The sequence below is a fragment of the Netta rufina genome, assembly GCF_964035555.1.
Source record: "Netta rufina genome assembly, chromosome: 11".
NCBI classification, from domain to species: Eukaryota; Metazoa; Chordata; class Aves; order Anseriformes; family Anatidae; genus Netta; species Netta rufina.
In genome coordinates this window covers 22,067,961-22,092,875 of record NC_140134.1, presented here as the reverse complement: position 1 = coordinate 22,092,875, position 24,915 = coordinate 22,067,961, and the positions used below count along the sequence as shown (strand labels likewise).

Below are 24,915 nucleotides of genomic sequence, written 5' to 3'. Positions count from 1 at the left end.
GCTTCCCCGATACCACCAGCTAGACTTTAAAATAAAACTGGCTCTCACATTTGGTGGAGCTGGTTTACAAGAGAAATCAAACAGCATCTTTAAACGATGGCCTAGCCCAGATCCTTTTGTTTAAACAATATGTCCAGATAGCGACAGCAGTACGCAGTGCGCCGAATTCTTGTTTTAAGGCTCATGCATAAATAACTTCTCATCTATACGGCAATGCATTTAAGGAGTAATCTCTTGAAAAAAGCAGCTAACGGGACCAACAGACCTTTTCCTATCTTTTCATAAGCTCACACCCAGTTTTCAGACATAATTCCAAGTGTTTCACTTCACCTTACAGCTTTGCATCGCTAAGCGCTCAGCGCTGTCACTGTTAAGAACATTTTGAAGCGAGGCAGTGTGGTGAGGATGAGCAACTACCCTTCATCAGAGCCTGGCTTGTAGCCACGGTGGTGTGAAGAGGCCGGTATTTGAAGCAGATTTCTGACTGCGTTTCTTTACCAGCAATCTCTTCAGCCAGCCAGGCACGCTGCCCTTCTAGGGGTCACGTTAGCTGAAAATGTATTTACCCTAAATTTTAAATACAGTCCTTTAAACTCAGAAATAAATACATCAGCTAATAAAAGGCGTGGAGCTTACATTATTTTGACTTTACTAAAAAACAAAAATAATTTGCTTTCATTTTTTTTCTACAATGATTTCTCATTAGTTCATTCTTTTCCCTATCCTTACTTGGATACCTGAAGAGTAACGGCTGTACCCCAGCAGACCCCTGCAAACACACCAGACTGAGTTAAGAGTATGGAAAAAATTGGCTTCCTACTGATTGGAGATCTAAGGGAAAAAGAAAAAGCAAATCAATATGCAATAAGAAAAAATCTATTTTCTCTTATTTTGCCCGAGCGTATACCTGAACAACCTGAGTTAATTAACTTGTGAGACACGGATGGCCACCGGTTTCATTCTTTCATCCCTTATTTTTAAGAAGTGAAAAACATTTAATTTTCCCATGGTACTACACTTAGAGAAAAAAATGCCTTAGCTGATAAAACTTGATTTATCCCTCTGCCTCCAATTCTTCATCAAAAAATAAAATAGAAAAAAACAAACAAACAGAAGGAACAGTACTTTTGCAAGTTAACTGCAAGTGATCTGAACAGCTATTGGGGCTAGCAGTGACTACACAGTCTGAATTCTCCAAAACATTTTGCAATAGCTCATAGCATTCCAGAAGTTTGTTAAGGGGTAGCCTAGAGACTCTATTTCCACTTTCATTCCCTACACTTAATTTTTCAATCTACTAATAAAACTCATCCTGGGGTGGTAATGAAATGGAAACCCCTTTGTTCGCAGAGCAGAGGACGGGCACACGCCCGCAGTAACCCTGTTAGCAGCACTAAGCTCATCCCTGGCACAGGGCTTTGATTCATGCTGCTCAACTTCAGGCACTCAGCAAAGATAATTTGAGAAGTGTGTAATTGTTCTGGGTTTCCTTTTAGTTCATGGCAAGGAACAGGCTCCTCCCGATGGAGATTCAGCGCTCTCCCATCTTCCATGACGGAGACGGGCAGGCAGAGTGCCTGACGCCAGGAGGGATCAATCCGGTGAAGGGACTGATCCAACACATTTGGATCTTGCCTTATAAGATCATTTTCATGGGCCCAATTCAACATACCCTGAGTAAAGGCATCCCACAAATCCCCATCAGAGAAATCTATCCATCCTAAAAAAAGAAAAAAAAAAAAAAAAGGAAAAAAAAAGAAAAGGAACAAGAAGTAAGTATGTTCTGAACGTGTGCACTTCTTTGGAAGCTTTCCACATAACTCAACCCTTTTCCACTCCCCTCTTGCCATTTCAAAAGCCAAGCGTAGTAGCTACCACGACTGCCAGGTCACAGAAAGAGTAAATGGAGTAAAAACTTATCGCATTGCCGTGCTGTCTGAAGTTGTTCTGCTCCCAGCCAAGAAGTCTTAGGGTGGGTGAAGCCAGTGTTCAGAAATGCCTGCAATACTTCTCCTATCTCAGTCTCCGAAACTTACTTGAACTCTAGAAGCTGCACAGGCTAAATAAACAACTGTTACACGTAGCCCTTGGTGTAAAGGAATAATGGCAGCTGGCCAAACAGCAGACGTTTGGATGCCTTCATTCTTTAGGGACAGGATGCAAACCCCAGATTTTGGCATCCAGTAGAATAATGGGGTAATTAAAAATATAATGCAGGCTGTGGCAGCGGGGTTATTGAAAGAATTGCTTTCAGTGCATTGTGAACTATCTGCAACCACTTAACTACGGTGATCTCTACCGACCTCTTAATTAAAGAATAACACCACCTTACAGCTTCAAAGCACAGTACAGATGTAAACTAATTAACATGTAACAACTGCGTGAGGAAGTTTAGGAAAATACTAAATTCCTCAAACACTTAGAGCTGATACCATATCAAAGGCCAAGAAAATTCTTGCAATTGCCCCATTTCCTAAAGGTTTCAAATGCAAAATTAGAAAAGAACAGAACACCTATACACTTTGCATAAATAATCAAACTTTGAAAACCCCAATTGTAAAAGGCTGTACTTTAAAAGCACTCATAAGTCCATGTAAATTAATGTTCGGATGCCAAAAATATTTTGCTCAAGGTCAAACTGAGAAAATACATATTCCCAAGTCATTTTTGATCAGCAAGTGATTGCAGTACTTTGTTTTTATGCCCAGCCCTGAAGAGAAATCTGACTTGAGGAGACATTAGCATACAAATGGGATATGAACTTTCAAAGCTTATGCAACTGCTACTCCATTACAGACGCTCAAATCAATTACATTGTTAAAAATCAGAGGAAAAAAATCTTTGTTTCAGCTTAAAATATGAGTACTCTCTTATACCTCTGAGACATAAATGCAATTTGAAGCTGGTAGAAGTTTAGCGCATTAAGAACGGGGAAAAAACAACCCGAGTTCAGGCAGTGCTCTCCCTGCCACTATTTTCTTCCCTCCCCTCCTCCTTACTTCCATTTTCCTCTCCCCCCCACAAAAAAGGGTTGGAGAGGAGACTGAATTTTCCTCTCAAGATGATTTAATTCAGTCTTCAAATTAGAGGGATGCTTATCCTGCTTAGTGGGAAAAGCCTCAGCACAGCAGCAACCACATGAATTCCAGGTACCTCTGTAACGAACAGATGGAAAACAATTAACAGCAAGCTGAAGACTTTGCTACCTAGAGCGAAGGATGGTTTCAATGCCGTGTATTAGAAGTCCAAGCACCTACACCAAACAGTTGAAGAAATAATTTGTTCTAGTTCGTCCCACTATCCGATTTTGTAGGTTTTCAGTAGACAGATTTTCCCAAAGCTTTCTCAAAGTTACACAGATCCCACAAGAGCCAAGACTCACTGCTGAACCTAATTTAGTTTAAAATTAGGAGAACCAAGCTGCTGGGTAGTATCTCACCAAAAGGGAAAAATTGGCTCTGTATTAAATAGATGAAAAATAACCATTTTTTTGGAGAAATTTAACAGCTGCAGAGAGGATTCTGCTTACATTTCTTAAAGACTAAAGTGACAAATGACAAGATGAAAACAGACACCAAATAACTAGTGATATATGCGTTTTATTAAATATTATTTTACATTTTCATATAGACAAAATCATAACCAGTGAAAAACAAAGCCTGCAGAGCAAAAGACCTGTTATAAGCACTTTGCAGTGCAAAATTACACGCTCTCAGTGATTCACAGCATGATTTGCCTGGGAAATACACCAGGGTGACTGGACCTGAGGCTGTCATGCACTTCTGCTTCAGCGGAACATGAATACCTGCCACAGACCCTCTGCAGAAACCACCAGTTTGATAAGAGGCTGCGTGAAACCCCCGCCCCTCCCCTGCACTGCATTGTTTGACCCGCCCGAGGCCAAGCCACGAGTGGAGGAGGAAGAGGAGCCGGGTCCTTACCTTCAGTTCATGGCACAGCTAGGGCAGCGTGGCACTCCCTCAACTTCTCTGCACACACAACCACGTCCTGCTCCCTTCAGACTGAACAAACGTGTGCGCGTGTGGACTTGTACGTGGAGAATTCACTGCCACAAGCTCACTGCTTCCCACCTGTAGTAGAGCAACTGAAGCATTTCCCTGCTCGCACGCAGCCAAACACACCACAGAACAGCGATTGCTTCAACTTCCACGGCACAGGAAAAGATCAAATTTTACTTGAATTCATGACATTGCGTTTCCCTAAAGCCCTGTTCCTCAGGTAGCAGCAACAGTAAAACAGTGCCAGCAGTCTATTATTAAACTTGCTCAAAACCTGGTGTGAATTATCAGCCTTGTGTTTCCTCCAAACAGTGAATTAACAGAAGTGATTAACACCTGTCAAAGCGTTCTTACATTCTCCCACAGCAAAGACACATGTGCAGTGGAATGTCTTCCTATCGTAGGCTTGCTCTATGTAAACGTCAAGTACCACAGGTTTGTTTGGATATTGGAAAAAAGCTGGATCAAAAAAAAAAAAACTACAGAGAGCTCACGGGGATCTCATGAATGTTCATAAATACCCCGGGGGATATGCGGTGAGGTCAGGCTCTTGTCAGTGCTGCCCAGGGCCAGAACAAGGGGCCCCGAGCAAAAACTGGAGCCCTGGAGGCTCCCCCTGGGCCCCAGAAGCAGTTCTGTGCCTGCGGGGCCACAGCCCTGGCACAGGCTGTGCTGAGAGGTGCTGGGGGCTCTCCTGGAGAGCTCCAGCAGCCACCTGGATGTGGGCTGGGCACCAGCTGGGGGTGGCCCTGCTGGGGGGCGTTGGGCCAGAGGCACCCGGAGGTGCAATAGCTAGAGCTTTTAGACTCCAGCACCGAGGATACCGTGTTTCTTAAAGAAAATAGAAAAAAAAGGAAGTGGGGACATATATCCCTATTTAGTAGATTACACTGGAATTTTCAAGGCAGAGAGAAACAGGGTTATGATACTGATGCAAGAACTTCCTGCTGAGAAACCAGCGTGCTCTTAATCCCTCAACCTATATCAATGTCTTCCCACGTAGCAAGGATGGGGTTGCTGGTATGGACACCACAGTTTAACTTCCCCAAACCGGGCCTGACCACTTGCAGATGTGTATTTGCATCCCCACAGGACTGTTTCTTGACTGTAGACACTTCAAAGACATTCTGTGCTGGATCAAACATGCGTTTAAGTTGGTTTAAATTTGTGCTTGCCTTTGTTTCTGAACAGGCGCAGAGTACCATATGAATCCTGATTCCTGTCAGCTGCAGTGTAAGCAGTCAGAACACCGCGTCTGGGGCTGCTCCTGGACAGCCAGATTGGATCACAGACGTCTAGGCACAAAGGAGCAAGCAGAGCCTGGTAGCTGCTTCTCATTTAAGTCAAGCGCACGGTTCTGTTTCCCTATTAAACAACGTTTCTTCCCTTCAGATAAGCAAGAGAAACAACAACTACTGGAAATAGGTGATTTTAAAAATTTAAACCCAAACAAGAATCGTTTTGTTTACACAACTCTCTCTCATAGTCACATCAGAGTTATTTTCACTTTGGCAGAATAAACTACACTCAACAACTGTGCTCAGAGTAGCAACTGGTACCTACACGTGAAGAAAGATGAAGAACTTAAAGGGCCCCCACATTACCCAGGGAATAAAACCCTTTTCCCCAGAAAAATACAAAGCCCCTCAGGCAAGATTTAGGAATGCACCGTCTTCAGCTTATGAAACAGAATTCCAGGCGTGACCTGATCCTTGCGTGTGGGTCCTGACGCAGGGAAGAAGAGCTCCAGCAGCATATGACTTTGGAGTCTTGCTGAGAAGTGCTGGACGCAGTCGCTGGAAGTTACATTCAAACCTGTAACAAAATACAACTCCTAAATGCAGACATACGAAACGGCTTCCCAGGAGAAACGGGTGGACTCACCCATGCTGAGTCTCTGTAACAAATAGGACAGTCACTCCAAAGCAAGTCGTTTTCAACGAGTATTATGAGTGTGCAAACAAAAAGCTAACAGATCAGTGAGACTTTGGGGATGCGGGAAGGCGAATTTGGGAGGAAATCATAAAATATGAAGAACGGCCTTTCAGATGAGCATTCACAGAGTACAACATTTCAAGAATGTGCAACGCTGCTGGCAACTATGCATTTTTTTCCCTTCAGTTTCTCTGTAAAGTGAAGAAAACATGCACCTAGAATATCTCAGTCTGACAGTCCTTGAAATCTACTGTCAAGGGAAAAACCTGCCGTTGCCAATACACGAGCCTTCTCTGAAGCAAGCACACGTTCCAAGCTTGTAACGCTCCACGTGCATACACGCAGACACAGCACTCTTTAGTGTTTTCCAATTTAGTGTCTTCCCATTTTGCACACAGGCAGGGCTAATACTCCTTGCATGCTATGCGTTATTAACATGGGGAACAAGTTTCAGCAGGAGGACCTTTGAACTTTTGCCTTCACAGCAATGCCAATTAACAATACGACTTCTTGTGTTCCCACCTGACACGGGACCAAGCCCTCCAACTCCAATACCCTCCAATTCCCCCTCCCTGATAATCTGAGGATGGCATAAGAGCACTGCGGAAGACATATTTAAATATTCCTTAGTACAGAAAAGTACCCCTCTCATTCCTGTAAAGATTAGTTTGAACCCTGAGTCACATGCTTTAGTAGCTCTTCTAAATGTTGTTTTTTTTGGCTTTTGTTATAAATGCACTAGATGGTTTTGGTATTCGTACAAATATCTGCTTGCATCGAATCCTGCCGAACGATTTCCTCTGGCAGCTAGTTCCACTTTAATTACATCGCTTGAAAAAGTATTTCCACCTACCATTTTTCAAAACTCCCACTTTCTAAGTATCACTGATGTCCTTTTGGGCTCGTGCGATGAGACATCACAAAGTTATCTTGCCGTACTAGTTCCTCTTAATGGACTGACAAACAGTTTAATTAAGTTTTAACATGTCCAAGCTAACCTTTTTCGCAGCTGATCATACAAAAGAAATTCAAGTACAATGCTTAATGATTGTGTTTAGAGATACCTGAATGCTCTAAAGGAATAAGGCTTGTTCTGGGTAAGTACTACACTGTTCCCGCTGCTTTTTTTATGACCTTTTTTCTTCAGAAACTAAGGTAAAATTATTTTTATAGTGTCTTCTGCTAAAGAACGAGTCCTGTGATAAAATTTTAAAACAAATTTTGGCTTCACAGCAGCAGATGCGGTTGAGTTTAACAAGCCAATAAATAATATAAGCGACTAGAGAGCTGGGACTTTTATAATATGATGAGGGTTTAAAAGCTAAAATGGGAGTCAACAGGTATTAGAAAAAGAAAGCGCACGGTACCTGCGGGTCTCTGCCTGCTGCTCTGCGAGAGCGCCACAAAAGCTGCTTTTGTGGCAGCGTGCTGCTTCCACACCAGCTCCAGAAGCCGTCCTAAGGTCATCAAGCACGTTACTGAGAACCGAAGACTTCTGTTTACGAGGCTGGGCGGCTAACAGCCACCTCCGACAGCAAGAAAACTCGGACAGACGAGTTGAGAAGGTCGCAAATGGCCAACCCAGCCCCGCCACCTCCCCGCTCCCCACAGGGGCCCCCCAACACCTTACAGAGGCTGCCGAGAAGTTGAAAACAGCGAAAAAAGCGTAAATCAAGCTCCACGTTTGGCTCGGGAGGTGCCTGAGAGCAGCACCTCAGCCCTGGCAGGCGGCAGCGCACAGCACGGCCGGGCCTGAGGGGAGGGCAGGGGACGGCAGGGCCCCCCCCCGGGCCGCTCTCCCGCTGCGGGGCAGGCTCGGGGGGGGAGCGAGGCGGCCACCTCCGCACCCCGGAGACCGAGGGGGGGTGGGAAACCGAACCGAGCCCAGCCGGGCCGAGCCGGGGCCGCTCCCCTCAGCCCCGCGCCTCAGGGAGCGGCGGTGGCGGCGGGCGGGGCCGCTCCCCTCAGAGCTCCCTCAGAGCCCCCTCAGAGCCCCCCCGCTCCCCTCACAGCCCCCCCCCGCCTCACCTCAAGGCCCTGCCCGGCCCAGAGCCGCTCCTTGAGGCACCCCCGGTCCTCAGCAGCGGGAGCAGGCACCGAGCCGAGCCCATCCCCGTCCCCGTCCCCACCGCCCGCTCCCCTCCTTCCCGGCCTGCCCGGCGCTGCCGGCCCCCGGCGGCCCCCTCCTCCTCCTCCTCCTCCTCCTCCTCCTCCTCCCCCCGGCCGTGGCTGCGCGTGCGCGGCGGCCCCGCTGCCATCCGGGTCCCTCGGTGCGGTGCAGCAGGTCGGTAGGCGGGAAATGGCGACTGGCTGCTGAGCGCCCGCGGAGCGCCGAGCCCCGGCGGCGGCTGTGGCTGTGGCTGTGGCGGTGGCGGCGGCAGCGGCTGTGGCGGTGTAAACACAGCGGCACCCGCACGGCCCGGCCCGGCTCCGCGACGCCGCGGCCTCGGCCCGGCACGGCCACCTCCGGCCGCCGGGGGCCCGGCCAGCGGGGGCCCGCCTCCCCGGCACCCCGCGCCCTCAGGTAAGCGAGGCGGCGGCTGCGGGCAGCGCGGTGGTCCCGCGGGGGGGACACGGAGAATTTGGGGAAGGGGGGCAGGAAAAAGGAGAAGGAGGAGAAGGGGCGGCGGCGGTGCGGACACCGAGGGGGGGGGGGGGGTGGAGCGGCCACCGGGGGGGAGCCCCCCGCGCCCCTCACGCCCCTCACGGCCCCGTTCCGAGCTCCCCCCGCGCCCCCTCGGCTCCGCTCCCGTCGCTGCCCGGCGGCCCCGGGGCTCCGCCGGCCCCCGGAGGGGGTGGGTGGCGGTGAGGGGGCGGCTGTCAGCCCCGCGCCGCGCCCCCCGCCCGTTCCAGGCCTCGGCCTGCGGGGTGCCCGCCCCGGCGGGTGCCGTCCCGGGGCTGCCCCCGGCGCCGCCGCGGTCGTGGCGCTCGCTCCCGGCCCGTTGTTTGCTGCCGGCCTCGCTCCCGGCCCTCCCGAGCGCTCGGAGGAGCGGCCCCGGGGCGGGGGGGAGCCGCCCCCGGCCGGGCTGTGGCGCTGAGGGGCCGCCGGTGCCGCCCGGTGGGCTCGGCGTGAGGCCGCCGCGCCGCTGCCTCGGGCGAGTCGCAGGCTCTGCTGCCGCTCGTCCCTGGGTGAAACGGGGCTAATAACACCTCGGAGAGTTGTTGCGAGAAGTAGTTAATGTTTGTAGAGGGCTTAAAAGACCTAAGTGTTATTAATTAAGCCCCATGACACATTAAGGTAAGAGTTAGTGAATCAGGTTTACACGCGGATGAACCGAGGCAGGAAGAGATTACGATTGAGCTGGAGTAACGCGTTGGATCGGTGACAACAACAGAAAACAAGTTGTAACTACTTCGCGCTGTAGGCACAAGTGAACAGTTCTGTGTAACAGAAACGCTTCCAAGATGATTTCCCCTCCCTCTGTACCCCCCCACCCCCCCCAAACCGGAGCCGTTCTGCCTCAGTTTCTCCTGTGTGACTTCCAGTGGAGTGGAGAGCTCCAAGGACACTTGCGGCTTGCCCACTTAAAAGTGTTTCAGCAGTTTTCATAACAAGATATATGTTCTAGGATGCAAGCCAAATCCAGGCTTGAATTCCATAAAACATTCTCCACTTTTCCCCTGAAAACATTGTGTGGAACTTAGTTAAGACTTGATCCTGTTCCAGTCAGCGGAGTATGCACTGAAGCTGACATTCCTGTTTCATCTGAGAAAGTTCCTTCGTTAAAGAAGAAATTCTGCTGTCATTCTGTCCCGCAGATTTAACGGCAGAGTTAGATCATTTTCTTCTAGCGATGTAAACATTCCACATATGCTGGAGCTGCACATGCATTTTCATAATTTAAAGGTAATTTTCCATCTCCAGACTTCTACCGCGAGTGTTGGTAGCTTCCTTCCCCGGCGTTGATTCCCCGGCAGACTGACGTGACACTGCTGCAGGCTGAGTAGCATCGAGTGATTAAAACTCCTACCCAATCCAAAAGGAAAGTTAGCCTCCATCTTACGGAGTTTTTCCATTCTCTATTGGCATTTGTTGTCTTTGATCACTTGCAATGCTGGTGAGGTTGACACCAACAAAAATACTGTTTCCAGAAGCCTAACAATCACTTTTTCCTCTTCTGACAGTTTTCTGTGCAAATATCTCATTCCCGTGGAAGAAACTTTTTCATAGGTGTAAGTGGAGTAATAGCTTGGAGTTCCTGCACATTTTTGTTAGGAGCTAATACTGGAAGTCAAACTATTTTGGCAAGAGCTCTCAAGAGAAGGCAAAACAGCATGCATCGAGTAGGATTGGAATTTGGCAGAAATCTAAAATTAATGTGCGTTTCTAGACATCTGTATTCTCTGACAGAAGCTCGAGACTTCTTGTCCTTTAGAAGGGGTAACTGGAAGTTCCAGAACGTCTTCAGGATGGATTCAAATTCGCAACTGAAGAGTTGGACTCAGCGTAGCTGTTTAACTCTGAAGCTGCCTTTTCCAATACCTGGGGTCACGGCTCTTCCCTACTCAAAGCCTGTACAAGCTCTTAGCCATCCGTGAGTTTTCAGCCTGGTCTCCCTAGGGGAGCCAATTCCTAGGGACCTCAGCTTTTGGACCTTGCTAGCATCAGCTCAGGAGTACCCCAGCCACAGGCTGCCCCCCAAATTCTCCCCCTGACTCCATCCTTATTCTCCCCTTTCTCAGGAGCATTCCTCTCAGCAATCCTCCTTTCCCTTCTGATTCATTGCTCTGATCAGCTCAGATGTGATGCTTCTTACTCTTATTAGCCCAGGAAGTAAAGGACCAAGTCTGAACAAAATTCTTTCCTTTTGCTGGCAGCTGGCATTCACACTCCAGCGTTGGCACCAATCTCTTGTAAAGTTTTAGCGGAAGATTGTTTCCATCTATTGTACGTGAAGAGCTCATCTGATGTTTATCCATCCCAGTTAGGTCTTCAGAAAAAGCAAACGTGCACCATAAGCGCAGAGCTGATTAATCAAATTCATAATGACTTACAGTTTTTAGGGGGCAGAGTGTTTGAATCATGCTGCTGTGATCCTGCAGAGGAGCAGTAAGCTCTTTACAAGCTGGTTGAGAAGGAGTAGCCGTGTAATTCACGTAGGTTTTGACAGTGTCAGCCCTACGGAGTGCTTTAACCACAGGTTAAGTTGCTCAAGTGCGGTGTCAGTTGCAGTGCAGTGCATCGCCTCTGACTGCTCGGAGGAGAACTTCGCACACAGCTCCTTGTCAGTGCGCCAGCCTAGCGTGCTGTTTACATGGTGAGTTGCCTGGATAGCGATTATTTATTATTTTAGAAAAATATTTTACATTCATAGATGAAGACACATGCAATAACACTTGAAGAATTAACTATGAAATCATCCACATCTAAAGCAATTAGAGGCTGGGTAGTAGTTTCCCAGTTGGCAGCCTTAACTTTTTCTAAATACATTACTTCCTAATCAGATCAGTTCCAATAATTACTTTGATTAAAGTCCTCTTAGCTATGGAAAATAAGATTTTTTTTTTCATCTTACCTCATGATCCAGGGAAACGCTTGTCAGGACAGACTGGTGTAGGAAAACGCTGAGTTGTGTATCAGGAAAGCTGAAGTCTATTTGCACCTCTGCTGGGTGCGTGCTCCGACACGTCCTTTGTTGCCTCGGTTTCCCTACCTGATGCTTTGGTATTTAGGGTGCTGGGACCTGCGGACAGCCCGCTGGGAAGCAGGTATGTGGCTGCTGGTGGGCAGCATTAACGCGGCAGCCACATCGATCTCTGCTGTAGGGTGACAAAAAGACACAGCTCCCCCCGGGGAAAGCTTTATGAGAGTTGAGCCCCTTCCGCCGGGTTTGTATGCATCGAGCTGGCAGAACCCTAAAGGCAGCACGGGGAAGCCCCCTGTGTGTTATGTCAGGTCTAAGGAGGGTCCTCTGTCCGCAGTGGTGTGATGCTGAAGGTGCTTGTAAGAGGCGACAGGAACTGAAGTTGCCCCTAGTAGTCCAGACACCCTTCTGAATCCAGCGTTTCTGTTTGTTGGGTGAGGAACTGAGTTAGGCATAAAACACTTCGTAGTTTTTAATATAAAAATACTGCATCACTGTAACTTCAAGGTAAGCAGTACGGTGAAAATAGCTTTAAATAGAAGGAGCTGCTAACTCCAGAGCACCTGGAAAGCAAGCTCTGTATACTTGCTTAAAGTAGCACCGTGCTGAAGTATATTATATATCCTGCTATTTGTTGCCAGCATACAGAGTGTGAGGAGCGGCAAAAAAAATACACAACTGAAGCATCTGGGTTGGGATTTACCTGTATGTGCAAACACGCGCAGTGGCAGCACAGCAAGCACGTCGTTATCGGCAGAGTAAGGCTGAGAGTGAGACTCTAGGGCACGTGAGCTTTCTGGAAGCCTCACGTGAGAGAAAAGGGACCTGCCCTTATTTAGGGTTCGTTTAAGAAGTGATTTAAGTGAGCGAATTAACGGGAACTCGCATCAAATCGGAGCGGCTCTCAGCAGTTCAGCTCTAGCTGTACTGATTCAGCCTAAATCACACCTCGGTTTACTTTAGGCCATTCTAAATTATGATTGCTTTGATTCATCCTGTATTTTAGGAGGTGCTAATTAGAGGCAGGTAGGTAATTCAATCTCCGGATTAGGCTATACCACAAGGACTTCCCTGGCGCGGCGATAGCAGCCTCGTTAGCGGTGAAACCCCTGCACAAAGGGGTTCCCTGTGCCAGCACGAGCCGCGCTGCGCTCGCTGTGCTTTAGCTGGATTTGATGACACCAGATGAGTATTTCCCCCTGCTCTCACGTTTCCGACAGCCTCGCCACCCCTGCAGACCCTCGGGTTTGGCACCACCAGCGCAGATTTCCTTGGCTCCAGGGGTGCGTGGTGCCTCCTGCCCGGCGGGCGGCCGCAGTGCTGCCCCGTGGGATCCTGCCTCGTCCACCACCGCAGCCTCAAAGCTTCCCCTTCTGTAGCGTACCTCTCAGGGCGCGTGTTTTGAAGTACTTGCTATTTCAGGAAGGAGTGGGCTGCCTTGAGGCAGCAGAGCTGCGTTCTGTGTTTGCCTTTGCCCTCTCTGCGTTTCCCAAGCCCTTCTCGCACAGGGCAACCCAGCGTCTGTCCCCGCTTGCCAGGACCCTCTCGTTTCCCAGGGGAGCTCGTCCAGGTACGGCTTTGTGTGTGCTGGATTTAGATACGGGATCTTTGATTGAGTTACCCAGCCCAGTTTGTTTGACACCTTCTTAAACCCTTGTCAAGAGCAAGCCGTTGTAATTACATCAAGTTAAGGACAGTTGGAAGATCTTGTTCATTGTGCTTTTAAGGCAGAATCTATTAATATGAAAGAAGAAAACAAGCAAGTTAGTGGAAACGCAAAACTTTTAATTTTTATGTTCTTAAAAATACAGATTTCGGAGACTCAAATGTAGCTGAAGTGGTATTGTTAAACAGCTTAATCACTGTCTTTGGAGCTTCTTTTGTGATGCCCAGAGGCCAGACAGCTTGGGAGTGCTCTTTAGAAAAGGTCTTGGAGAGCTCAGCTGGAGCAGCGAGCTGTGTAGGTATGGCTCAGGTGAAGAGGTGCCATGCTTAATTGGTGTGCTTAATTATCCCGTTGGATTTATCTGAAGATAATTTTCTAGTGATAGTAGATTGGTTTATTATATATCTGGAAAATGTTTTATAATGTTCGCTCTCTAAGATTAATAGTTAATATAAAAACGTCCTGAGGCAATTAGCATCGTAGGGTTCCAACCCATAAAGTAGTTCAAGAGCAGAAGATAAACATTTGTCATCAGTGATCCGTGCTTTCAAAGTTAAAAAGTTATTTCACGAAGACTGCCCTCTGCTCTTTCTCCTCTCTATGTATTTTCTGTTCCCCTTTTTCTGCATTTTGGGTGCTGTGAGGTCAGAGAGGTGTGAGCAGCTTTCCGCATGCCCTTCAACTTGTTGCTGGCAGCTCGAAAAGCTCTGGGCCCGTGTTTGCCGACAGATGTGTCTTGTCAGAATTTCTGGGGTACAGGGCTCTTTCTTTACTTTTAAAATAGAGAGACCATGCTGATAAACCCACTGCCGTTGTTGCAGCTCACTCGGCGTTGCCAGTCTTCGTTTGTGCAGTCAGACAGCGTGGAGCAGCAGGAGCAGCCCCACAGCGTGAATTTATTGATGCTGAGCACTTGGTGTGCAGGTGTCCGTGGAAGAAGGGACAAATCTGGAGCAAAAAGTACATAAAGGGATGAGGGTGAGAGCCTTCAGTGAGCCATCACGGGATAGAAGCAAATGGAATAAGATCTGGATGAAGTTTTCTGAGGGGCTGGCAGATCCCTTCTCACCTGCCTGAGTCCTTAGCCCAGCTCCGTGCCTTTCCCCGTGCCTACACTGATGCTGTTCAGCTGCTGCTGCGCAGAGGCTGCTGAGTTAACTCAGCTCATGACAGGTGGTTGTTTAAACTCATTGGCTGGCCCTGCTTATCCTCTGTGTTCAGAGGGAGTTTAAGAAGCTAAATTCTGTTTTATAAAACATATGAGTGGTAAGGATGAGGGGAAGACTATATATTTTTTTCTCCTTAGAAGCCCAGTTTTTAAAATACTACTCTATGAGAGTATTTGGTCCACTGTAGTGTTCAGGGACAAAAGATGCTGACCGTTAGCATAAGTAGTGTGTCTGCTTTAGAGATATATATATATATGTTATTTTGGAGTTTTGGTGCCGTATTGTAAGTGCAACAAATGAGGATCCTTCTTGAAAAGGGTAATCACAAGCACGAGCTAAAATAATCCATCTGGTGGGGTGGTGTTACTTGAGCAGCAGGATGTTTTCCCATAGCCACGCATCCCTTGGAGCCTTGCAGCTCCCGTAGCACTTCCAGACCCTGCACCCACAGCACTCCCTTTGTGGGGGGGGTTGTGGTGTCCCTGCTGACCCCTGTGGTCAGAGGCAGCTGGGGGAGCAGGCGAGGCTGTGTCAGTGCAGCCAGGATGGACGGGGCTGGGGCTGGGCTGCGGCTCGCTTTCGCTCACTGCCAGAAGGCTCTGGTCAGTCTTACCTACAGAGCTTCGGGTTTTCAGACCTGTAGGAGCTTGGTCTGCCTGAAATTTCTCCCCCTCTGTCAAATCAGGTGGAGGGAGGTGAGCGGGTTACCAGGGGAGGACTGACGGGCGCACAGTTGGATAAGCCTCATTTTCCCTGGAAACCAGGCTGTAAAAAAATCTACAAGCACATTAGAAAAAGCTTCCCGGTGTTTGTGCTACAGACTGCAGCCCTTCAGAGAGTACAACAGGCACACAGAAACCCTGACATAAACCACTGGGGCTTTAAAAATCTGCAACCGAATGGTCTGTGTTCCTATAACTGGCCATAAAATAAAAGGACAATTTTAAACCCAAAACCTGGGGTACGCCAGTGAGTGGGTTGGGCCCTTTGGTCTTGTGAGCAAACGGAGTGACACCGCTCACATCTCCCAGCTCAGCTCCCTTCCCCAAAACTGGGTGACCTCCCTGCAGGATTAGCAGACTTAGCTGCCTCTGTCCATTCACGTTTCCTAGTGTAGCGCATGAATCCGTGCCCTGCGTTAAAGGCGTGCAGCTTCCCTTTTCTCTGAGTCTCAAGCTGCCAGGCATCCTAAAATGTTAGCCGATTTTGCACGTTTATTCCTCAAAAAGGCAAGGCGGTGCTGTACAGAATCACAGCAGCAGCCTTCGTTCTGCAGCTCCTGCCTCTTGTTTGCAGACATAAACTTTGCAAAGTGAGGCGCGAGGCAAACAGGATCTTCTCTCCACGGAGCAGTTCTGTTTGTTTGCAGAGCCCTACCTGCTCCTTCGCAGCCATCAAGTTATTATTTCATTACGTCTCACGCATCTTAAAGCGGCAGAGATGTGTTAGACCAAAAGGGAGGTAATTAGATTGTGAAATAAATAAGTGAAATTCGGGGTAGAACCGAGGAAGAATGGAAATGTTACCGTGTGCTGGAAGATCAATCTTTGCTTACAAAACTTCTGTTGTGCTAAATTGTGGTTATTTTGCTCTGCATTATCGGCATGTTGTTCAGAAACCTCATTTAACTTTCCACTGAATGGCCAGTGATTTTTCTCCTGTGGATTTTTCACCCAGAACAAAATAGGAAAAAAAAAAAAAAAAAAAAAAACATTTAAATGAAAGAAAATAAAATGTAAAATAGCCTTACTGACATGGGGTCAGACAGGTCCTGAAGCTGATCTCAAGAAGGTTTGTGGAAGTGAACGAGATTCAAGCTTATAATGTTGGATGTTTGTAAAGTTACACATAGTGTCACTCGAGAGTTAGTAAAGCTCTTATTTTCCTGTTAATTTTAATTTAGGTACATATATAAATGAGCAAATGAATCTCACTGATGGAAATGTGTAAGAATAAAGTTTTCTGTTTAGAAATAGGGCAGTGGGCTGTGAAAAATCAGATTAAAATCAGCATGTTTATGTTATTGAAAATGTTTAGTTTCAGATCTGTATGGGCAGCAACTGGTTAAAAAAACCTCAGTTGTGGTGGCATTTTCCCCATTTGTAACAATGTTGGTGTTTATTTTTTTTAATTTATTTTTTCATCAGGAAAGCCAAGTGCAAAAAGAGCATAATAGCAGCTCCTGCAAGGTAGAGAGCAGGCTTTAAACTATTTGGAAAGGTTTTGAATTTATAGTGCACCAAGGAAGATGTTTTCCAGGGAAATAAGAATCATATTATCATTTAAAGAGTTTTTATCCTACAACACAAAGAGCCTAAAACAGTCTGCTGTTTTTAAGGCCAAAGGAGCAGCCAAAAACTTTATCTAGCCTTTTAAAAGATAGCAACCTGACAAAAGCCCTGTGGAATACGTGATTGCGGTGCTGATCCCACGGAAAGATTAAGGGGAAGCAGAGCAACTTCAGGCTTTCAGGTGCAGTTAAACAAAATTCATCTCTGCAGACCTTGCAAAAACTATCAGCTTCTCCTAACAAATGCGGGAGCTACTCCGTGGCTGCCACAGTCCGACACACACTTGCTTAGGCTTATGAATCTTCTGGAGTTGGTGTTTGCTCATTTGTTGTTTTTTCCTTTTTTATTTTTAATTAAGAAAGCCAACTAATATGAATAAGATGAATGATTAAAAAAAAAAAAAAAGACAACCCATGGAGATTTTTTTTGTGGTCAGAGCTTATCACAACATCCTGGCAGGTCTGCTCAGGAAGTGTTCAGCAACCTGTCCGTACCAGGGGCTGGAACAAGAGGGAGACACTTCCAAAAATAGTCTCCGTGTGAGCCTGGCAGCGTGGATTAAATGTCTGGGGAGCCTGATTTGTCCCAAGACAGCTGGTCCCTTCCCGAACCTCAGCGGGAACAGTGCTGGTTCTGGTGGGATCTGTTTGCCACTTGTTTAACACTCGAGTACCACAGACTTTTATTTCCAAACACCTCAGCTGTTGGTGAGCTCCACGGTACCTAAAGGCGCCTGATGTAAAGTTCTTGTCTTGGCAGCAGCAGGGATCTCAAGTAATTCCTTTCTGCTGCCACAGGTCTCGGGCTCTGTTCTGAGATCAGCTGTTCTGTGATTAACCCAGCTCTCCATTTTTCCTTGTTGGTTAGGAGCCTGACCCCAGCTGAAAAGACTGAATTAATTCCAAGTGTGTACCCTCAGTCATAAAGAGAAAAATATCTTGGCCAGGAGGGAATAAACTCTCAGTTCCAAATGCAGATAGGATAATCAAAACAAAGCCTCGCGAGCAAAGCAGTGACAAAACAATGGTGCCTGGAAGTACGATTGCTAATGCAGAAAAATAAAGGAACAGCAAATTTATTTTCTGTTAGGGCCAATTACAAAAAGCCTTCCTCATCTTGTCTGGCAACATCTTTATAAGAAAATGGTTCTTCTTTGCTCCTACCTGCACTGTCCTAGCCCCATCCAGTCGCCTTCAGCCACGGCTCCCTTGTTGGTGGCCGCCTCTCCAGGAGGCAGTGGTGGAAAAACGCTTGGAGGTTTGTGAGGAGCAACAACACAATCCAGGATGTTGTAAAATACGAAGTACATCAGCTGGAACATGACGAAATCGCTGTGATTTCCTAGGGAAGGAGGGTAAGCTGGTTAAAGAAAGGCCAGGAGTTATTGAGGAGGGGAAAATCTCCACACCTTTGAGCTAACAAAGGGCATTTCCCTGAGGTTTGTAAAGCGCTCTGGGGCCTGTCTGGGTGAAGGCCTCTGTAAGTCGTTCTGCTCGACTTTGCTGCGAGTCCAGACAGGTGTGCATGGCACGCAGGTTGTCATTTGTCCCGTGTCTCGCTCACGGGCTGCGTGCCTCCTCTGCCTCCCTGCTTCCCTGCCCTGGTGGCTCAGGCGTCGTCGCGGGGTATTGTAGGATCTTGCATTTCTGGAGGGCATCACTAGGCCCACGTGAAGGGAGCTCGGGCAGCTCAGTGAGCACACCTCCATGGGATCGTTCTTCCTTCTGGAAACCTGGGCCACATCACAGTGAAGAAGTGTGCTGATGAAACACAACTGGCGTTGTGTGTTTAAAAGGAAAATGGAGAAAGCGGTTGTTCTTGGTTCCTTGCTGTGGACCTGCCTGCTGTGACCCAGCCTGTGTGTCCAGAAGCACATGAATGAAATGAAGATGTTTGCTCAGCAGAGAGGTCTGTAACCAGGCATCAGGCATCGCAGAAAGCTGTTAAATTTGGTGGCGGGTCGCAGCTTTGTGTGTGTCTGTACCTGCAACATGGGCAGCATGGACCGGATTCTTGCTTAAAACCTAAAAGTGTGAAGAGGTGGTGCTGCCTTCTCGGCTTTGGGTGAAATCTTTCAAGGCATGTGTGGAGGTAATGCAGGACGAGTGCTGTGCTTGTTGCAATCAAACACATTCCCCAACATTTTTGGTGTGCTTCATTTTGCTGCGTGAATTTCTCATGCTTTGTGGTCATCATCTCCATGATGGCAAAAACGAGTGTATGGGCAGTTAGTGGAGAGAAGAGAACTTCTTTTTGGCTTCCTTTTGTCTCTTGGATTGTGGCTGTGCTCGGTTCTGCCAACACGCGCTGCGTCCACACCAGGAGCTGATACAATCTGTAGCAGCAGACGCTCTGTTGTGTAAAATTTGTTTCGGATCCCGGTGGCAGGAGCTTCGCCCCTGCCTCGTCCCTTGCTGCTGCTGGGGGCCAGCCGTCACCTCCCAGCGCTGCGGGAGCCCCGTGGGGTAGGGTAAGTGCAGGAACTAACAGAGAAGCCCCACACCTACCGTGTGCCTGTCACTCACCGAGCTGCGTTCCCAAAGTGTGCCTGGCTGCCCTGATCCTCCAGAGCCCTCCCGGAGCCAGGCTGGGAATACGCAGCTTTCGGTGGGGGCAGCTCAGCGGGCTCACTGAGTACCAAATTAAATGTAGGAATTGTTCAACGCTGCAATTCTGAATTTTCCCGTCAGGTGTATCTTCCTATTGCTGATCGCTATTGTTCTTTTACCATCTCAAACCTTTTCCTGTATCAAAAAACCTTAAACCCTGTAATTTCATGTGCCGTACCTAATTTTCTTTTGATAGTTTTGGGGAAAAATAGATAAAACCTTAGCACCGCTAAGGAATTTCTGCCCCGTAGTGTGCAGTGCCTGCGCGTGGAGCAGCTGCAGGGCACGGAGCGTGGGGCTGCAGCACCTCCAGCTGCTGCTCCCACATCTCCTTCGTTACCTCCCTGTCTCACAAGCTGTTAAAGAGAGTTCCATTTGGCCCCTCTTTGCCATGCATTTCTCTTTCGAAGAATGATTTTTAATTCCTCCCCCCTCCCCTTCTGTTTTGTTTTAGTAGATGGGGAAGGAATTCCAGCAGGAAGGGGTTTGGGGAGGGTTTAAACCAAGACATGTAATGCAGAAAAACATCTTGAGCTGTTAACTGTTCAGCATGCTTGCTGGGGATGGGCTTCCTTGGCTTCAGGTCCACGTTACGGTAACGCTTCGCTGCCAGCTGCTTGCGATGTGAAGGAGCTGCACTGTTGTACAGGGAGAATTTCAAGCTGCAGGCTCCTGAAAAGCAACGTGCTGGAAAGGGAACCGAAGGGCAGCAGTTAGCCAGGGCTGCTGAGCGCGATTCCCCTGGCAGTGAGCTCCTGGATCTCCTGGCTCCACGGCACAGAGGCCGGCGGTGGCACGAGGTGTTCGCGCCCGGCGTCACTCAGCCCGGCCCTGGCCGGCACGCTGGGGGGACAGGCAAATGTTGTACGTGGCTGAGGAAGGAAATTCAGGGACATGTTTGGGCTTGGTTTGTTTTGACTGAGAGAGCGTGCTGAGTGGCGCAGTTTGGCTTGTGCTCGGTTCAGAAAAGAAACACAAAGATAATTAAAGTAAAAACTGCGCTGCCAAACGCATCGCGCGTTGGGAGAGCAAACTTCTGGCACTCGGGGATTGTAGGTGACTGTTGCTAAGTCCTTTAGAGATATTTATAACCTGAGGCTTGATACCCAGGATGTGAAGTGAGCCAAAGAACTCTCTGGCAATAGCGTACAGATGAGTTGAATGGTTTCTTGCTGGATAAATACATACCCAAATTAACAAATGTTAAATCGGTTCAGGTTTTGTCTGCCTGGTATTTGTTTCAGCTCTAGAAAAATCTGGCAACTTACAGAATAGCACAGTTTAAGCAGTATTTTCATCTCCAAGTTGGTGATTGACTAATGTCAGTCTTCCTTCAGTGCTTCACAATTATTTGTCTAATTCTTTTTAGACATTTGCTTTTAGTATAGCCTCGTGTAATTCCTACCCGTGAAGTGGCAGGCGTCTCAGATTTCTCACCAGAATATTTTAAGGCTGCTGTTGTACAGTCACATGGCAGGAAGTGTGCCAGTTCTTCAAAATGTGTAAGTAACGTTTTAATAAATGCAGTTTACATCTCTGAATGCGGTACATTTCATTACATTTCAGTGTTCATTTACTTAATTCCTAATCCACCTCTGTGGATGGTTATCCGTGGTCAATCAACCACTTGCCTTAGTTCTGTGTTACTCTCTTCTTACCATCCAGAGCTTTTTAAATTCTGTAAATGAGCCTTAGGAATCTCACTTCTCAATTGCAAGCAGTGTTTACACTGTGTGTAAGTGTCCGTAGTGTGTGTCAGCTTGTGTTACGTCCATGTGTGTAAAAACACACACGTGGATATTTCAGGGAGTCCTGGCTATTTGAAGTCTGGAAAGGGCGCATTGCACAGAGAGCTCGCTTCATAAACCAATTAAACTGGCGTAAAAATGAAGTCATATTTATTTATTTACTTATTTTCTCTTAGCTTGGTGAGCTGGCCTGGCCTCTGAGGAGGCAGACAGCTCTGGAAGTAGTGTGGGGAAGAAATGAGGAGGGAGCAGGGGCAAGCCCCTAGGTTCCCTCCTGTCATCCCACCATACCTGACTTCAAAGCACCTTTGCGAAGCTTGCCCTGATCCTTGCATATTCTTGCATCTTTCTTCCGACATCTTTCTGGTTTGCTTCCCCTTTGAGCCCTTTGCCACCACTTCTCAGCGTGAGCACGGTTCCCATTCCCAAGGGACTCTTCCCAGCAGGACAGACTGCACATAAAAACCCCAAGGAATGCAAAAAAGGGATGGTTAATCCTTCTCGGTGGCGTAGGGCTGTCTGTCTGGCGTGTAGGAGATGTGAAGGACCCGTTTGAAACCTCTCGGAGCTGGGGAGGTTTGGTGTTTGACCCCGCTGGCTGCGCTCCTTCCCTGCTCACTTCCCTGTCCTAGGGATGGCTGCCTGGGATCGGATCTCTCTCCTTGGACCATACAGATTGAAGAATTTCAGGGGGTTATAACTTAAGCAAATTAGAGGAAAGAGCAAAAAAATAAATAAATGCCTAAGCAGGTTGATAATGCAGCAAATGAAATTCCCTTCTCAACGCATGGAAGGACTCGGGCTCCTCGGGGAGCTCTGAGAACATTTCCAACACGGCAAAACGGCGTTGTTTGTCTCTAACTTCATTCCACCAAATTGCTAACTATTTAGCTTGAAATATTGATATATTTAAACTATTTGGTTTAAAAGTTTAATGGCCATTTTCTGTCTTGGGCTTTATTTCCTGCAGAGCTGTGAATTCCTTCTTCTCCCACGTACAAGAGCACTGAGAAACCTTAACTCAGGTGTTCTTTTTTCAGCCACCCGTGATAAAATGATTTCATTAACAGAATTTAGTCACTTAATCAACGAGAAGTTGACTAAAAATAATGTTTTCCTGAATATTTCCAAAGTAAAAATACATTTTATGTTTTAAGGTATCTTTGGATCATTCTGTCTACTGATGTTTGGTGATTTCTTCAATTTTATAATTAGGTCCTCTTGATTTGTGCGGAAGTGTGATAGGACCATACGTCTATTGAGCTGGACTCTTCCCACTGTAAATCATACACAAAAAGTTAATCTAGCAGGAATTTGTAAGAAAAAAAGGTCAAGATGCAGGTTTTGATAACACATTCATTTTACATCCTTGCATAAGAATGTTATTTTTAACTTTTTATTTTTCTAGTGGCACAGAGTAGGAACAGCAAACTGGGTTTAAATCCTTGGGGACGTTTTTCAGTTTTCCCCAACGTTACTGTTTTTCTGCATACAGTCGATTCTATCAAACTAAATGCGAGTTTTAGAGCAAATATTAATAGCGAAAGTATACTCGGATGGACTCTGAGTTTTAATGCTTCTGTTACTAGAGGGCTCAAAATTGTAAGTAATTTTCATAAATTTAGGCAAATGGTTTCTGTTTATTTTCCTTAAACCCCAAATACCAGTCCCCTTTTGCCATAGTTACTTCAGTCATTTAACTGTCTTGACCTTCCCCTGTCTGTAACAGCTGTTGTATTAAGTGGTGATGGAAAATGCTGGCCATGTATGCAAAATGAAATCCTGTGTTTGTCAGCAGTTACAGCAATTGTACCTAACTGAAGTATTTAACTCCTGACCATACCAATTCCATATTACTTTTGCTTAGTCCTCTCAAGAAGATGTTGGTAGCACTGTTATTCTTCGTTAGCTGGAACACCTTTCATTTAAGATTGAGCTGTACCTAACTGCTAACCAGACTGTTTCTGAACGATAATACCACAGTATTTGTGTCTGTGAATCGTGCTGCCATTGCCTTTTCCTAACAAGACAGCAGCTGTTGCTTCCTTACCCATATTTTTAAAGTTATCTCTATTCAGCTGTATGATACATGTTAAACGAATTTCAGAAAATCAGATTCTGATTCCTATTGTGAAAAGAATACCCTTTTCTTGAGAAATCAATCAATAAATAAATTGCCTTTTGTCATGTCTTCAGCTAGGACATGTGTATTGCTCTTACCTGTATTTCTGGGCGTTACGACTCAGATGGATTTCTTGCTACTTTTCTCTGCTCCTGATCCAGCACATGCAATAATTTTCAGCACATGAATAGTCCCATTCAAACCAACCCGAGTATGAGCTTCAGTCAACTGGAGAAGGCATTTGCCACAATCCAGAAAAGCAGTTATATTTATGCACAAATTTAACTCTACCAGCAGTCCAATTGAAGGCTGGAGATAGATGTGACACATTTGCTGAAATGGCCTTTTACTCTGCTCTAATAAATATTGCCTTTGCGTGAGTCTTCCTGTGCTCTAATCGTATTCCCAAATACAGTTGTATTGGAGATCAATCTTAGGTTCCTTTGTTGAACTGCTCTATCCTCACCCATATTTAATGCGTGGTCTCATTTATGATTTCTTCTTCTGTGAGCACTTGACATGAATTTAGATTTATGCTTCATCTCAAATTTAATGCAGAGCCTTAAAATGATGCATTGTAAGGAACACGGGGCTGGAAAGCGCTGCCTAGGTCATTGAGTCTAGTCATCAGATGCTGAAGACACCAGGCACCATAAAATCCTTTCCATCTTAAGAACAGTTAGATTTTTTGTTCCTGCTACTCGGGCTGGAGGGTTATGCAAAAACCTCATTGATCTAATGGTTAGATGTATTCGTGGCCAGATGATATTCATTTGTTCTTCTGCCAGTGTTATGCTTCAGCTTAAATAGCTCTTCCCTTTCATTTAAGTTTAGCCATGTATATGTGTGTGTGTGTGTGTGGATGTAAAAGCTGAGTGCATCAGAACACTGTCAGTGTTATATAATTTTTTCAGTTCCTGATCTGAAGCTTAATGCGTTTCTTCAATGACTAAGTATACTTGTTTTTTCCCTTTATAGCTTTACATGTGGTACACATGAAAATGAGGCTGAGAACGCGGAAGGCTTCTCAGCAGTCGAATCAAATCCACACGCAACGTGCTTTGAGGGCAAAGAGGAAACACTCGGAGGTGGAAGAGAGCTTACCTGTTGGCGGAGGAAAACCACAGAAAAATGAAACTGGCTTATTGTCTTCAATCAAAAAATTTATTAAAGGAAGCACACCGAAGGTACAGTGTCAGTGGGTTTCTTCTTTTGTTTTTTAATTGGGTCATATTCAACTAATTTTGATTTTAAAATGCTTCTATTAAGAGTAAATAAAAATATGTAAATGGAAAGCTGGGGCTAAACCGCTAAATCTCATCTGCCTTGATACAAACAGAAACCGAAATTTACTAATTTGCACATGTTAAAACATGTCGAATATAGGTTCTGAGAGAGAATTGCATGTATGGCTTTGATAGGCTGAATGCAACCTTGCAATTGCTTCCAAAATCTCATTTTTTTTTTTTTCTGCAAAGAGAAAGGCCAATCAAAAAAAAAAAAAAAAAAAAGTCTTCATTCAGTCCCAGCAATGCAAATATTGATATTACTTAGCTGTAAATTTTAAAGAATACCCAGGAAGTCATAGCACTGGTTATGAACTATATGGTTTAAAAAAAGTGATTTGAATGCAGAATAATTTTCTGTTTTCTGAACTAAGTGTTGAAAAGATAACTTTGTAACAAGATAAAGTTGAAATAATTTTAATTAAAGTAACAATGTAATCTTAAATTGTCAAAAATATAATGAAATTTTATCTTTAATATGTTGA

At 46.4% G+C, this 24,915-nt stretch overlaps 1 protein-coding gene and 1 long non-coding RNA gene across 2 annotated transcripts in view; one reads left to right on the top strand and one right to left on the bottom strand.

Annotated features, from left to right (window-relative positions):
• Positions 1-3,583: 3,583 nt before the first annotated feature.
• On the bottom strand, positions 3,584-8,078 carry LOC311213233. The gene is made up of 2 exons (XR_014618738.1): positions 7,983-8,078; positions 3,584-7,411 (listed from the first exon to the last, which is right to left on the bottom strand). It is a non-coding gene; the product is annotated as an uncharacterized lncRNA (long non-coding RNA).
• Positions 8,079-8,224: 146 nt separating this feature from the next.
• CTDSPL2 (CTD small phosphatase like 2) overlaps positions 8,225-24,915 on the top strand; it is a 38,987-nt gene continuing 22,296 nt past the window's right edge. The window contains exons 1-2 of the mRNA XM_084293419.1: positions 8,225-8,478; positions 24,123-24,331. Of these exons, the coding sequence (XP_084149545.1) occupies positions 24,140-24,331 (192 nt within the window). The 5' untranslated portion in view covers positions 8,225-8,478; positions 24,123-24,139. The remainder of the gene's footprint in view (positions 8,479-24,122; positions 24,332-24,915) is intronic.